At 40.8% G+C, this 16,567-nt stretch overlaps 1 protein-coding gene across 4 annotated transcripts; it reads left to right on the top strand.

Annotated features, from left to right (window-relative positions):
- Nucleotides 1–356: 356 nt before the first annotated feature.
- Nucleotides 357–15,987, top strand: ndel1a (nudE neurodevelopment protein 1-like 1a). Of its 4 annotated transcripts, XM_026178015.1 has the most exons (10): nucleotides 420–477; nucleotides 2,483–2,579; nucleotides 6,117–6,270; nucleotides 10,269–10,417; nucleotides 11,334–11,470; nucleotides 11,600–11,773; nucleotides 12,169–12,263; nucleotides 12,363–12,499; nucleotides 12,635–12,669; nucleotides 14,992–15,059. In XM_026178015.1, the coding sequence occupies exons 2-10, from the start codon at nucleotides 2,494–2,496 to the stop codon at nucleotides 15,000–15,002; spliced, it is 978 nt and encodes a 325-aa protein (XP_026033800.1). In that variant the 5' UTR covers nucleotides 420–477; nucleotides 2,483–2,493; the 3' UTR covers nucleotides 15,003–15,059. The 4 variants fall into 4 exon arrangements, with proteins under 4 accessions (XP_026033801.1, XP_026033800.1, XP_026033799.1 ...); XM_026178016.1 differs by lacking the exon at nucleotides 12,635–12,669 and having other exon boundaries at nucleotides 357–477; nucleotides 14,992–15,987; XM_026178014.1 differs by lacking the exon at nucleotides 12,635–12,669 and having other exon boundaries at nucleotides 14,995–15,987.
- The last annotated feature ends 580 nt before the right edge of the window (nucleotides 15,988–16,567 follow it).

Genomic DNA, 16,567 nt, shown 5'->3' with positions numbered 1-16,567 from the left:
ATGAAATCCACTCCTAACCATAATTTTACTTTTTATTTTTTATTGCATTTTCTTTTCTTTATATAAACACCAGCCAACCAAAACACAGAGCTCTTTACTGTATTAGAAATTAAATATTTAATTTTATCATCTGAGCTGATCTACTCATTATTCACTGACTATGAGGATCTTTCACCTCAGACAAAATAATATTTATTATTATTATTATTATTATTATTATTATTATTGTTATTGTTATTATTATTATTGTTATTATCAGTAAAATATTCTCCACATATTCTCAGCCTTGTGAATATTCTGGCATAAGGATCCAAATTATAGCTGAGGTGCGGAAATAAGAAGGATCTGTGTGGAGGGTGTGTTTCCCTTTAAACGCTCCTGTGAGCAGCAGAGATCAGCAGACGTTGGAGGGGACGGTCGGCCTCGGCAGCCGTGCAGGATGGACCGATAAACAGCTCTGTTCGAAGCGATGTTCAGGTACCGAGTTCATTATCCTTTATTTTATTTTTGTAGTGGAAAACAAATGGAGGTGAAACACTGAGAGCAGCGTGTCGTCGGTTCGTTCGGCTCCTTTGCACACCCAGTTTTGACAGCTGAGCGCATCATCATCATCCTCCTCAACATCATCTGCACGTTTTCAGCCGCCAAGCTTGGTATCATCTCCAATCCTGTGTTATGTTTCCAACGCTAACCCGATTATTTAATTTGAGGTGGATTTTTTTTAAATTGCTTTTCTTGTAGTGAAAATGTTTATCACCTTCGGCGGGGCTGTGGTTGGCTCGACATATGGTCCGTGTTCAACAGGGTCATTTTTCTGAGTGAGGAATTGAGATCAGGTTATTTAAAGGTTAATATTTCACCCTGCAGTGATGTGGCCTGTTCAAACCACCCTTAGTTTGCACCTACGCCTATTTAAATCGACAGACTTCATAAAAACTAAATGGAAAAATAATAATCCCATTAATTTGGGAAACAGCGGCTCCAGTGTGTGCTGCTGTTCCCCGGCTATAATTTCTCCTTCGAGCCGTGAGTGTTGGCTATAATATAAAGCTGAATTATTCAAAGGATGACAGAATACATTTTTGCATCCTGTGCTATAAAAAGTTAATAGGATTTCTGCTTGAATGGCCTTCAAATTATTTTATTATTTTTTTCATCCCCTAGTTCAAGATTAGATTCGGTTATTTTACTCAAAATGTGAAATTTACTGCTAATTTGTTAGATTTAGTGGAATTCGTCCAGATGTTTCCCTCAGTTAAGCTAACCACCTGCTGGCCCAGATATGATATGGCCCAGACTTCACACTGCTCTAAACACTTCATTTCAGACAGTTATTTCCTTCTCTTGGGTCTTTGATGTCAAAGAGAGCAGATGTCGCTAATATGGTCACAGAAGCCCCACCCACCCACTCACCGGTCAACCTTTCTATTTATGAGCGGCAGCCAATAAAAAGAAGGGTAGCTAAAAGCAGTGGTTTTGAATCTCAGGAGTGAGTCCCAGTGGTGGAGCACAGAGGAGTGATTAAAGATTAATTTGAGCTTTGATGCTCATTTAGCAGTTCCTGTTCCCTTATGTGGCAAATAAACTAGAAATGTAGACCCACTGTGGGAGCTATTACATCCATAGCACCAAAGAGAAGCTGTGCTACCCCTGTGAAAAATGTCAGGCTTCATACTATCACTGTGTTCTCTTGTCTGCATCGGGTATTCTTCATGTTCTAAGAGAAGGTGAGACAGAGTTGGAATTGGACTGGTACCTTCACTGATTTTGCCTATTGATTAACTTAGACCTCAGCAGATCTCACGAGAGCAAAACTATCCTCCAAAATCATTTGTCCAGTTCTTGCTGGATCTGCAGCCTAGTGTTCCCATCCGCTCCTGCTCACAACTGGTTTGGTGTTTGGGGATTTAAATTCCCCCTAAAAGTTATCAATGAGGCTCCCGGTCTCATTGTTACCTCTGTGAACTGTGCTTTGCATTAACATCTAGGCCCATCGGGTGCTACGCATAGGAGGCATTATACACAGCCTAAACAAGCCTGTGGAGTCTTATTTGGGCCAATCTATGATATATTTAATCATACAGAAGGCTCTACATCAAATTAAAAATGCTGTTTTTCAGGAGTGGTTGCTCTTATTTATTTATTTATTTTTTTAAAGCCTGGAAAGCACATTTGAATGCTGTGTGCTCTGCAGTTGCCTCTGTTGGGTTTCTTGCAGTCTGTAGGGAGTCCTTTTGATGATTAGCTCCCAGCTGTAGTTTGACTCATTGATTTGTGAGTCTAGTTCTCACTTGATGTTGTGTCTTTAGATGTTTGCTGCCTTGTTGGGGATTGAGAGAGCTTTAAGGCTTAGAAGAACGACTATGAGAAGAAAATGGGTTTTTCTCAAATGTTTATACTTCATCTGTTAACCTTTCGTCTTTTGTAGGATTGTCTTTATCCCACTGAAATCACGCTTGTTTCCTGATTCCCTCCTGTGTAGATTTTTTTGCCATGGAAATGGATATGATACCGAAATTCTCCTCAAAAGATGAGGAAATCGACTTCTGGAAGGCTCTTTCCTTCAAGTACAAGAAAAGGTATGTACAATACACACTGTGCAGGCTCTGTTTCTCCTTCAGTAACATCAGTGCCTCAGCCCTTTGGAAACACTTAGTTAAATAATAATGCAGGTATAGTTTTGTGTTTTTTACTCATAATCAACAAATCTCATGAAAAGATTGTCTGGTGAAGTCCAGCCTAGTTTTCCCATCTTCTTCCTCTGCTAATTCAGCGTTTGGGGCTTTAACTTCTCTTTGGTCAAGAGTTACTTGTGGTAGAAGATGCATTGACAGGAGGAAAAAATGCACAAACTTAATCTTTTAACTGTAGGTACATTTGGTTATTGTGCACCTTGATGCTCAAGTACCACTGTCTCTTTCATGCACGTTGAACCTGATAAAATTCAGGTGAGCCAAGCTTTTATATGGTACCTGGGGAAATTGAAAAATCCTCCTCAGAGGCGACCAAAGCATATATTCAACTCCTCGTGCACAGCATTGAAATGAAGGTTAATGGGAAGTAAAAGCTCAAATGTGCCACTGTTCCTCCCAGTAATCGGTAAGATATGCAATACATCCTTCATTTCAGAGGTATTGTCATTCAAAACTGGAACATGTGAGCTAAAATGAAAGCATTATTTTTATTCCAGTACAGTATACATTTGTTACTGCTTTAAATAAAGATCCCCTTATGTGACTTCTGCTTTAGGTTGGAGGTTGTTTTGATCTTGATTCTTTATATAACAAAGCTGCATTGTGCAGTTCAGTGATGTTTTAGACTATGGTGTTTTTGCCCATCCTTGTTTCAACATGACAACTCCCCTGTACACAAAGCAGGCACCATAAAGTAACCATATCTCCCCAGTATTTCAAACCTACCCAACATCTTTGAGATCACCAGCATGGCGATGCTGTACAGTAAAATGTATATAATTCATAATTCTTTAACATTTTAAAATGACAAACTTAATTGGTAATACAACACATGTTTAGCTAATATGATTGATTAGAGTTTTATTGTTAAAAGTAAAACAATGAGCATTAAACTTCAGTTTACAGTTGATTAGCACTGGTTATTTTATCTTTATACATACACCTTTATATCTCAGAAGGCAGAACAGGTCGTCTACCAGTCAGTAGGTCAGGGGTTTGATCCCCGGCTCCTCTAGTCTGTTTTGAAGGATCTCTGGGCAAGGGACTGAACCCAGAGTTACCCCTGACACATCCATCAGAGTGTGAGTGTGTTAAAATTAGGCTGAGAGCACTTAAGTATAGAAAAAAGCTTTTTGTATAAACGTGCGTGTGATTGTGTCAAGTGTAATGCAGTCATTAGCTGAAGTCCTACTACTTCTTACTGGTGCTGCAACCTTTAACCTATGTAAATGATCTCTGTGCAGCTACTTCTGAACTGAGAGATGTCTTTGTTAGCGACATTTGAATCACAAGATCTGATGGTAACCAGTCCGCTCTTTGTGTCTGTGGGAGAAATGCTTTATCTGCTATCTGTCAGTCTTAGACTTTCAATTAGCAGCCGCTGTTGGCATCTCCGGTGACACTTGTGAGACAAGCAGTGAAATCTTCCTTCTCAATTTCTTCCCACAGCGGCAGCTCATATTTCACATTAAACATAAAAGGCTCCCACGTCTCTTTGTCCCATCTTTGAATGATTTTTCTGTGCAGATTCTCACTGTTGTTCATTCATCGTGTAAAGATTGCTGCATTTGTATGAAACCTATTTCTGTGCTCTATATGCTGCTTGATTAAGATCAGCTGATTGAAATGTCAACAATAGGTGCTACAGGAAACAAGCTCAGGCCTACGCCTGATTATGTAAGACAATGGGCTTCCTTCAGAGTGGAGGCCATGTTTATTGGGGTCATATAAGTGAAGGACAGTTCCTAGTTTGTGTCTCTGAGGTACAGAGGTACATTGTATTATTCTGTGTAGCTGTTCACAAAGCCCAGCAGTGCTGTCCTGTGCGCTAAGTAGCAAAGCAATACCATGATTCTTCACCACTGTACAGCGATAACACAGAGGACCTCGGGTTTGAACTTTGAATGAGCAAAACAATATGACATGAGTGTGTTTGGCCCACAAAGGGTTCCCTTGTCATGCTGTCTGGTTTTGAATGTAGGGAAAGAGGAGGCACCAGTGTGCAAATGTGTGACAGCCAACCTTTTCAGAGCGAAACCAGTTCAAAGCCCGGCCTGGCTCGACATTACCGCGGTGGCTTTGAAAACAAATGGATGCCTTGGCTCGGTGCCACCCCGAGCACTTCAGCTCCCATGATGCCATTTTTAGACAGCTGTGTGTGTGTGTGTGTCCGTGTATCAGTCTCTCAGTGACCACATCAGCAGACACTTACATAATCAGCACTTTGCGGTAAAGCTGGTCCAGGATCATGTGGCTCGTTGTATGTTTCGAAGGTTACATTGGAGAGTCAGAGACGCACTTCTTGGTTAAAACACAAATTTCAGTTTGACCTCACTGCCAGCATGTCAGCTGGCACAATAGTGTCAGCTGTTTTTACTAGACAAGATCGACTGCAGCGGCCTGTAAAGCTGTAAAGATGGTAAATCATTGACTGTTTCATAACAGACTGTTACAGACTCGCAAGGTATGGTAAGAAGTTAGCAGCAGCTTCAACAGTGACGTCAATTCCAAGCATACCAGGGTTTGTTTCGTTGGCATTTGTGGATTCTTCTTGTCCGACCTGCTGTTTAAAGATTGACTATATTAAAAACATCCTCAACTTCTTGTAACAACCCTCAAGCTATTTGGTGACAATCTTTGCATTTTTCCTGCACAATCGAGGACCATGTCACAAAGAGAAGGTGATAACTAAGTGACTCAGAGATCATCAAAAACATTTCAGATCCATGGCCTGAAAGCTCTTCAGATCTTAATCTGATTGAGCGTCTCTGGTAAATTATGTTGTGTTAGATTACATCAAAAATTGACTTGACAAGCAAGAATTTCTGTACTCTGTTGAAAAATCATGCTCCATCAGGAGAAATCTGTGCAGTTTCCATCCAGATGATGGATGGGCTTCAGTCTTGCTCTCAACCCTTGTCTCATAAACATAAAGACGAGTAAAAACCGGCCCAGTTAAAAAGTCTTGAAGACAAAAGCTGAATCTGAGATTTCAGAAAAGGAGCAAAGTACAGGGAATAAATCAGTTTTTATAGTGACGCTGTAGTTCGGGTGTGTGGATGTGGGGTAAAGCGGTCACTATTTGCAGAAGTAAATTTTGCACAAAAGCAACTGTTAGTCTTTAAATATTAATTCCTAAGTTAATATTTTATAGCAGTTCATCTCTTAGGAGAAATTAAAGGGTTAAAACCCTTAAAACACCCCCTTTACAAAGTAGGTGACACAAATTGCATTCGAGTTTGGGGAATTGTATCTGGGTCAGATCTCGAGCGCCCAGAGGAGATGCAACGGCGATAAAAATAAAACCATATCCAGCTGTAAAGTTTGATGAATGCATCCACCAGCCGTGTCTCCCAGGCTTGCACGTCTACCTCTTTCTGTCTCGACTTGTCGTCTAATGGCTTTCCGTGTGTCTGCCCACAGCTGTGAGGAGGCTCAGGAGGAGCTGCTGGAGTTTCAGGAAGGGAGCAGGGAGCTGGAGGCTGAGCTGGAAGCACAGCTTGGCCAGGCCGAGCATCGAATGAAGGACCTGCAGTCTGAGAACAACAGACTCAAGAATGAGGTTGAAACTCTCAAGGTAACTGCTGCAGTCTGTGGAAAGCTGACCATAGACTCTATAAAAGATGGACATGACTTCCATCATAGATATTTTGAGGCATCATAATGTGATTTTTACTAATTAGTGGGTGGCATTGTATGGGCTACATCCATTATTTGGTGTCAAACTAAAGCCCTGGGGGCCTAATCTGGCACAGCAGTGTTTTGTTTTTTTTGGTTTGCAATCTGTAAGCTTTGGTGCAGTGCTCCCAATTTTGTTCCACCAACCCATCAGGAAATGCACAATTTCCCCTTGTAATCATGTCCAATGTGACCGACCACACTTCAGCAATATATACATGACACCACGTAATTAATATCTATATAGAGTAACCGCTTTATCTGATAGGTCGTTGTGCTCACCGTGAGGCCTGCATGCTAGAATACATTATTTTAAGTTTGCGCACTTTGGCAAACCGTCCTACCGTTTGTAGTTTATGGACATTTCCGCTGTCGCACAATAATTCTAGCATAAATTCCAATAGGTAGGACAGTTTGGCACTGAATTTTGTGTTGTGCGCATGTGCAGAAACAACAGGTAGGATGGATTCCCAGAACACCTGGTAGTTTAGCATAGCTTAGCATGCTAAAAGCTAGCTATAACCAGCACCTCTAAGCCTCTCTAATGACCTTTTTCTTAATCTAGTTAATTTACCTAAACCATAAATGGTCATGTTCTAAGTTAATTTAGTCATCCTGAATGTTTTTAACATGTTTTTGATGGGTTAGATTTAAGAGCTGAGAATCAGGTGATCAACATGTCAGTGCCACCATGTGGTCAGGAAAATCCTTGTGAGCTTTTCGTGCCATTTTCTGGCATTTTACGAACAAGCTGATTTTAATTGGTTAATTAAAAGCCTGATAGAATAATTACTGAGCCATAATGGCTTATTTTAACAATCCAACTGTATCTCATTAAGCTTCTCAGATTTATGTGGTGAACCTAAAGAAGACCTTCACTGTGACTTTCTCTCTCACTCTGCATTTATGATGAGGCCAGCATTATGTATATATGTTTCTAATATTAACAAGACATTAGGCGAGTGTCTTCACACGTATCCTTGAAATAAATATGAGGGCTTTTTTTTTCGTCGCCATCTATCATCTGCTGCCCTTGAGTGTAGTCTCCTGGGAGTGAAGAGAAGTGGGCCTGTAACAGCTGCTGCTCCTGTAGAAGCGATGTCTTGCAGAATAAATGTTTATTGGCTGCCTTCTCAAAGAACAACACCTCTTATTTTTGTGGCCCTGCCTTTGTTGGATTTCTAGCTGTAACCTTATCCTGTAGTTTACTGGCCTCCATGAAAACTGAGTACAGTCCTGGAGATGAGATGTTTTAAAGTGCAATCTAAATGGTAATCTCGCTGCAGTGGGAATCTGAGGTATATCCTTCCAATCTCACCACCTGTTCTGCCCTAATCTGGCTGTATACTGATGCAGCTGATCTGTGCCACACTCATAAATAATGCATCGGATTGTGTCTTGCTGTTATTCTCGCTCCATAATTACCAAATCCAAGTGGCTCATTTCTGAGTCCATGTTTCAAGCCGGGTGAGTCGAGCCACCTGCAGGGAAAACATGTTTGTGCCAAGGTGTCTGACAGGTTTCACTTTCAGCAGTGCTGACTTCACACCTTTGATTTGGAGGAAATGCAGCACTGGTGAGATGTTGGCGCAACACTGGGGCATGTCTCATGGTTCTAATTTTACTACACACACCATAGCTTTGTATCTTAACAAAGCTTTAAAGGAAAAATTTCTGAAACAGGATGTAGGAATTGAATTTTTCCTAAAACATAAAAAGGACACAAAACAGCACCCTTATAAAATAACACGGGTACAAAGAAAATGGCCTAGGACTGACTAACAAACCACAAAGATAAACTGCACAAAACTAACTGAATAAAGTTGTGAATATTTATCGTAGACTGTAAGAAAAGATGTCTGTGCCATGTTGGAGTTTGAAGCCGTTACGAGCGTGAGAGCACACGCTCAATGGCTAAAAACCTTTAATGGACAAGTCAACAAACATATCCTGGATAATCCTCCTCTCTCCTTCCGTCCATCCATTTTCCACAGATTATCTCAAAGCAAATTGGTCCTGGGTGAGGGGCCAAGTACGTTTTTTATAAATGCACATTTATCAAACTCTTTATGGTGAACTAAAAGCATTCATAATGCATCACATCTCAGAAAATATACTAACATTCTGAAAACGTTTGATTAAGAAAGCAGTCCTTTACAGATGTTCATGAAACACAACCTAATCTTAAGTGTTATTTTCTGATTTGTGAGTAATATTCTCGTGCTGTGTTTGTGCATGTAGACTGCTGCAAAATAATAATAATAATAATAATAAATTTTATTTATGAGCGCCTTTCAAGTCACCCAAGGACACTTTACAATAGGATAAAACACTTAGTAAAACAATGGCAGAATAAGAACAATAAAATAAAGCACAAGATAAAATGAACAAACAGTGGATTCACAGTGAATATGCAGATTTGAACAGATGAGTTTTGAGTTGGGATTTAAACTGGGGGAGAGAACCAATATTTCTTATTTCAGGGGGCAGAGAATTCCACAACCTGGGAGCAGAGCAGCTGAAAGCTCTGCTTCCCATGGTGGTGAGGCGGAAGGAAGGTACAGTAAGCTGGACAGAAGAAGAAGAACGAAGTGAACGGGCAGAACAAGTGGTGGTTAACAGGTCAGAAAGGTAAGAAGGAGCGAGGTTATGAAGGGCCTTGAAGGTGAGCAGAAGAAGTTTGAAAATTATCCGGAATTTCACAGGGAGCCAGTGAAGTTCCTGAAGAACAGGGGTGATGTGCTGGTAGGAGGGGGTTCTGGTGATAATGCGAGCAGCAGAGTTCTGAACCAGTTGAAGCTTATGGAGGGATTTTTGGGGGAGACCATGCAGAAGAGAATTGCAGTAGTCAATACGGGAGGTAACAAGACTATGTACAAGAATGGACGTAGACTGGGTGGAAAGAGAAGGAAGCAATCTGTTAATGTTACGTAGATGGAAGTAGGCAGAACGGGTGAGGTTATTGATGTGTGATTTATAAGAAAGTGAACTGTCTAGGATGACACCAAGGCTCTTAACCTGAGGAGAAGGGAGAACTGTGGAGTTATCGATGGTGAGTGAGAAATGGTTTGCCTTCAAAAGGTTGGATTTGGTGCCAATAAGGAGGATCTCAGTTTTATCCTCATTGAGCTTTAGAAAATTAGAGGTAAACCAGGATTTTAACTCGGATAGACCTTCTGTAAGGGAAGAAGGTGGGAGGGAGGAATCAGGTTTGCAAGAGAGATATAACTGGGTGTCATCAGCAAAACAGTGAAAGTGAAGATCAAATTTGCGGAAGATGGTACCTAGAGGGAGGATGTATATTATAAAGAGAAGAGGGCCTAAAACTGAGCCTTGGGGTACACCAGAGGTGACGGGGAATAGATGAGAGCGGAATGATCTTAGTTGAATAAACTGGGAACGGTCGAGGAGATATGATTGAAACCAGGCGAGGGGTGTGTCAGAGATGCCGAGAGAGGAAAGTCTGCTTAGAAGGACAGAGTGAGAAATGGTGTCAAAGGCTGAGCTCAGATCTAAAAGGACGAGAATCAGAGCTTCAGATTTATCTCAGCGTTTGTGCTTTTAAACTCTGTTAATTGGACCTGCTGAACGAGAGGACTGTCTGGCCTTTCTGCGGCTGGCTGCAGCTCAGTCATTACTTTATCAGCAGATGTAGGTCAGACACACAGACAGGCCCGGTGGTGTTTATCATGCCAATTGTCTCAGAGCTGGTGGATAAATGGGTCACACTGCTGCTTTTTTTTTTTTTTTTTTTTTTTTTTTTTTTTTTTTAAATGAAAAGGGAAAATGAATGGAGCACTGAAAAATGTATGGCGGCGTGCTTTGGGAGCTGTTCAATCATGTGTTTAAATGCATGCAGTCAGATGTTCAATACATGTTGTCTGCTCTCCTCCTCAGGAGAAGATGGAGCAGCAGTACTCTCAGAGCTACAAGCAGATCTCCATGCTGGAGGACGACCTCGGCCAAACGCGCAGCATCAAGGAGCAGCTTCACAAATACGTCAGAGAGCTCGAGCAGTCCAACGATGATCTGGAAAGAGCCAAAAGGTCTGTTTGGACTCTTAATACTTACTAAATAAATAAAACAGTCTCAAAGTTTCCTTTGTGCTGTGTGAACCATTTGACCATGTTTGTGGTGTTTATGCACCTTTAATGAAAATATCGGACAAACAATACAGATCACTGTGCATTTACGTGCACTACTAGACCACCCAGTCATGTGCGCTTCAGTTTTGATGAGCAAGAGTCAAAGCAGTAATCTATCTCTGGTACAGCTTGCTAACATCGTTTTTCTAACTCCACCCTCTTCTCCAAATGTGGTAACTACAGCTAAAAAAACAAAACAAAAATCACAACAACAATAATATGGTGGTATCCTGAAAGTTAAAAGTCATATCGTGATAGTTACATCCATCTTTTGTGTACAGTATATGATGATAATATATCACATCTAACAGTAAAGGGTGAAGCTGCAAAGAGCAGAGCAGTTCAGCATAGCCAAGAAAATGACTCTTTCAGCGCCAGCCCCCAGTGGCCTTTGGAGGAACTGCAGCTGTAGCTACTTCACATTGGCTTCATTTGTTTTCAGCCTCTGAAAGTTTCAACTTGATTTTTAGGTTTTAGCTTTGTTGCTGGGATCATGTAGAATATTCAGCATAATAAACAAATGACGCTACCTTAAGTAAGTGCAAACACACTTCTGTTTCTTGCCTACTTTGTGATGTTGGTTACATTTTTATAAAAATTTGCAAGAGATAAAATTCTAGGATCTCATTGCAATTAACAAATGGCTTCAAGTCAATTGATTGCTGGACAAAGCTGGATTAAAATCAATAGATAAGCCTCAGATATTGATTACTTACTCATTATTATTCAAGCACTAGTGTCTGCAGAGAACATGCCTCTGAGGTTATTTGCACATAATTACTGAAGTCTTTTTCCTTTTTAAAAATATTTCTTCTAGAGCAACTATCGTGTCTCTTGAGAACTTCGAGCAGCGTCTGAACCAGGCCATTGAGAGGAATGCCTTCCTGGAGAGCGAGCTGGATGAGAAGGAGTCGCTGCTGGTCTCGGTGCAAAGATTAAAGGATGAAGCCAGAGGTGATTACTCACTCATGAACTCGAGCTCATTAATGTGCAGCTGCTGCAGTCTTTCTCCTCTGAAGGTTAAAATCTGGGTTTTCCTATATATATTTGTTACAATTATCTTTTCTTTTTTTTAAAAAAAAGATTTACGGCAGGAGCTCGCCGTGCGAGAGAGGCAGGCAGACGTAACCAGGATGTCCGCTCCGAGTTCACCCACACAGGATAACGTGAAGATGGACACGGCTGTGCAGGCCTCCCTCTCCCTGCCGGCTACCCCACTGAGCAAAGGTCTGGACAACGCCTTTGCCAACCAAACAGGTAGCTGCACAACGTCTTTCCCCTCAACATGCAAGTACAGACATGTAGCTCTTTATTTAAATGTTGTGCTGCGCGTATATTTGCATGCAGAAAACATTTATTTCTGTAATGACCCAGCTGTATAATCAGTTCTTGTGCAGTTAAAGTGCAGCAAAGACCCCATGAAAACCTTTTAATATATTTTGGCTCAATTATAAAAATATAGCAGATTAACAGTTGATTTTAATGTCTTTAATTTAACAAATATTCATAAATAAGTGTCTGAAATCTGCCAAGAGGTTATTAAACAGGGGGAACTAATTGCTTAAACAGAATAATGATTTTGAACTCTGTAAAAGATTTAATAAAATAAAAATTGGAGGAATAAATTGGTTTCTTTACTTTTTTCTAACTAGTGCTATCAAATGGCTATGGCAGCAACTCACCTCTGACCCCCTCGGCCAGAATATCAGCCCTCAACATTGTCAGTGATTTGCTCCGGAAAGTTGGGGTGAGTCTTTCCTCCTCCCGGTTTCTGGTTCTCATTTCCACCTCTGGCTTCATGTCGGAAGTCCTCTATCTTTCCTCTTCATCTTTTGTGTCCTCACAGGCTCTCGAGTCGAAGCTCGCCGCCTGCAGGAACTTTGCCAAAGACCAGAAAGCTCGGAAGACGTTCGCTCTCGACAACAGCAACGCGCTGAATGCAAACTACTCCCAAGCGCTCCATACGTCATATTTTGATAAAGCGTGAGTGAAAGCACATTCAGTCTGTAGTTTTATTGCCCATTACTGTCACATGTAAGTGTGGACAGCATGGTTGTATTGTTGCGTGAATAAGGACGAGTATCTGAGATGGTGTGCATTTGTTTTTCCCCCCAGCAGGACTGAGATGGTCATATTCCCTGCATTAATTTGGGGTAATTGTAGCTCCTTCACCTGTTATGCAAGTGTGTAGAGGGCCATGCATGCTGCCGCTGCTCCTTAACAAGCCTCTTTTCCCATCTCATAGAAATAAGTGTGGGCTGGATAACCATTTAGTGGTGGTGGCGTGGTGCTGCTGAAATAATCTCTCAACTCTAAAGTGACCTGATTCATGTTTTTCTTGTCTATACTAGTATAAAGTGTTTGTTTTCAGCTCCAGATCTAACCAGTAATGCTATTAACAAAGTCCGTTTTTGCCATACCTTTTTATTTGTTTTAATTTATGGCTGGAAGTCCCTCAGGAGATGATTCACGAGAGAATCTTCAGTCGGATTGGATTTATTTAGGGTGCTAACACCTCCCACATGGATGTGTACATATTTATGAATTTAATTTACAACAAACATAAAATGAAAACCAATGTCCTGATGAAGTTGGGAAATATAGCCACAAGTGGCTCAAGAACCTTATTAGTAAGCACTACCTAATATGAGTATATAATAACACCTGCTAACAGGATCCAGGTGTTGGTTTATTGTTGTATATGATGACAACGGTTTTGTTCAGCTTGAATTTTTTTGCTCTTCATGCTTATGTTGCCAACAGATCCTTACTGTGGGGACTGGCAGCCAGAGGAAGTGTAGTGTTTCTGCTGTGCGAGAGAAATATAAATAGGCAGAGTATGTGTGCACAACAAGGGCATTGTCTGGGTGACTTCAGAGCAGGGAGGTCTTATGAAGAGTACAGTCACATTCAGCTATGTCTGGCCATTTATTAAGAAAAAATGACTTTATACTTCAATAAATGAAGTTCCAAGAAATCACCAGAGCTGCAATAAAAGTAATTTTGTTTCAAGATCTATTTAAAAATGACAAGTAAAAAGTGTCAGGTACTATAATTGACAATACATCGTAGTTAGGGTTGTAGACTTATTTTTTTATTTTTTGGCCTAATTCAGACAGATTTTTGTAACTTTATTCACACTGTTCATGGAAAAACTTTGTAACACTGAGAAATGTGCTTTTCCGTCGGCACAGGAATTTGGATACACAGAAACACCAGTTCGATACCAGTAAAGAAAACTTCCACACAATGCCCAGCCCAGTCTTGAAAATGTAGTTTCACTGGCACTCCTCCAAAGCTCATATTTCTGTGCTTTTCAAACTCCTACCACACAGAGGATGCCTTTCATGCCCCAACTGTGACCCACAAAAGAACGCGGTGAAACCAGTTGGATAACTCTGGGTGACTCTCCTGCTTCCTTCCCAGTTTCTGCATTAAACTTTTATTTTTAGCGGCACATGCCTGTGTTTGCTAATATTGCCTCATGTCTGCTATGCAGCTGTTGTCCTGTGTGACATGAAGGGTGTTTGATAATGAGGACAGAGCCACCTCCCGCTGCGCCGGTCGGTGCTTCGACCTGTGTTGGCAGTTTTTGATAAAGTAAAACCGACCAAAGCTTTGAAGCTATCTGATCTCATTTTCCCTTATGTATCTACAATACAGTAGATAAATTTTTACTTGAATACAGTAGTTTAGTAAGTATATACTTAAGTCTCTACTAGAGCAGAAAATAATTTGTCTTTATTTTATACAGAGTATTGATGCGTGTCTGTTCATTCTGTCTCAAACAAGCTTTTATTTCTTTATTTATTTGACATCTTCCCCCTTTGGGGCCACCATAACTTTGAGCCAATTTTCTTCTAATTGTGTGCATCTTAAAAACAGCTGTTGAGGGAAAGTATAGGTGGATGGGTATATAATAGGTAGATGTAGAGAAATCGTAATCATGTGTTTTAGAGCCACATTAAATATTTGTACTGGGATGAGAGATACTATTATTATTTTTTACATTTCTACCAAATTTATATCTTTGTATTTATGTTAGTTGTAGCTCCTGGCATAGAAAGTGTGCCAGCTGACATATGTCATGAATTTAGCTGTTTTTATCCATTTTTAAGTGAAAGCTAAAAACCTTTTCAGCCAGCCAGGTGGTCCTTTGATTATTGATGATTATTACTTTTATGTTTATGATTGAGAACATACAGATTATTGGACACATTTATATCGACTATCTCAGCTGCTTTTAAAAACATATATTTGATCTATCTTTATTTATTTTCATGACTGATCATTTTTATTATATCCGATTCCTGGCTTTCATAATCTGGCACCAATGGGCTTCCATACTGACCACCTTGTTTGCATTCAAATTAAACTGCTTTAACTGTGTGGAGGCTTTGATTGGTGGCTGGTAACGGGTGGATTCGTGTATCTGCTTCCGGGACCTTTTGTTTCAAAAGTCTGTTTTCTCGCAGCAGGACCGTGAACGGACTCGAAGCTGGTACCCGGATGGCCATCACCGCGCCTCCCGCCGCCTCCTCCCACGGTTTAGTGCCCCTGGCTTTGTGATGCCAACATGAAACACAACAGGAAGAGAAGGCGCAAAAAGAGGGATCACGAAAGGCTAATACTGTAAAACTTACTGTTACTGTGGCTCATCTCCTCGTCTTCCCGCGCTGCCTCTCTCTCTGTCTGTCCTCACTTGTGCTTCGTTTGCTGTAAATTAGTCTGTATATGATGTGTTACTGTATCCACTGTTTGCTCACAAAGACTGTTAAAGCCCCCCCTCTGCTTTTTTTTACCTCAAGGATCTCCCCTGACATGTGAAGTGGTTTCTAAGAATGGCATATCATCTGGAAAGGGAAATATTATGCAGTTAGTCTTAGAAATGATGATGAGTTGCTTTTTTGTTTTTAAATCTAAGCAGCCTCTTCACTGATCTTTAACTTAAATTACTTCAGTTAAACCACTGCTGAACCCTCTAATTATAAAAATCAGCAGGTTTATTGGATGCAGATGTCCTAAATAACTGTGCCATGTGGCCCGTGACTCCACCAATTATTGAGGTTTCCAAGAGCCTTTCCAGGTAGTGATTTTTGGGTGATTCTGGCTTCTGGCGCCATCCTCATGCGCTTGTATTTGACTTCTTATTTAGTTCCACAGAGTCGGGAGTTTTTCAGTGAGCCAAACACACCATGTAACTTCTGAACCGTGTGACATGACGTGTACAGTATTGGTCATATTGATCGTTATTGACAGGCAGCCAGTTAAAGTAGTGCTGTCATAGTGTTCGGACCAGTTAACCAGCATTCTTACAGCCTGTAGTCGAAACGTTTTATCCACATTTTGTTCTTTGAATTGATGCACAAACCTTTCTCAGTTGCAAGTGAAGCACTTTGACCTTGTTTTGTTTTTTGTTGGTTTTTTTTTTCATTCGAGTGCAATATTGCCTGTTTGTGGGTTTAATTTATTTTAAATTTCTTTTATAGCATGTTTCAATAAAATATGTAATTATACCACACTGATTATGTTTTACTTGGTTCTTGAAGTTATTCTCAAGGCAAAGACTACTTTTCATTCTCTTCTCAAATATTAATGTTTGCTGTTTTTCTGTTGTATCAGTTTAGAAATTAGAATACGGTGAGCTTTTCATATTAGTGTTGTTTTGGTAGTCCAGAAAAATAACAAGAAAACTGAAGATGTTATTTAAATCAGATTTGACTGAATCTATAAGTAAATGGTAATGGTCTGTATTTATATAGCGCTTTTACTAGTCCCTAAGGACCCCAAAGCGCTTTACATATCCAGTCATCCACACACTGGTGATGGCAGCTACATTGTAGCCACAGCCACCCTGGGGCGCACTGACAGAGGCGAGGCTGCCGGACACTGGCGCTACCGGGCCGTCTGACCACCACCAGTAGGCAACGGGTGAAGTGTCTTGCCCAAGGACACAACGACCGAGACTGTCCAAGCCGGGGCTCGAACCGGCAACCTTCCGATTACAAGGAGAACTCCCAACTCTTGAGCCACGATCGCCCCGTCGTCAGG

The sequence above is a fragment of the Astatotilapia calliptera genome, chromosome 8, assembly GCF_900246225.1.
Source record: "Astatotilapia calliptera chromosome 8, fAstCal1.2, whole genome shotgun sequence".
Classification (NCBI taxonomy): domain Eukaryota; kingdom Metazoa; phylum Chordata; class Actinopteri; order Cichliformes; family Cichlidae; genus Astatotilapia; species Astatotilapia calliptera.
This window is presented reverse-complemented; position numbering and strand designations above follow the sequence as displayed.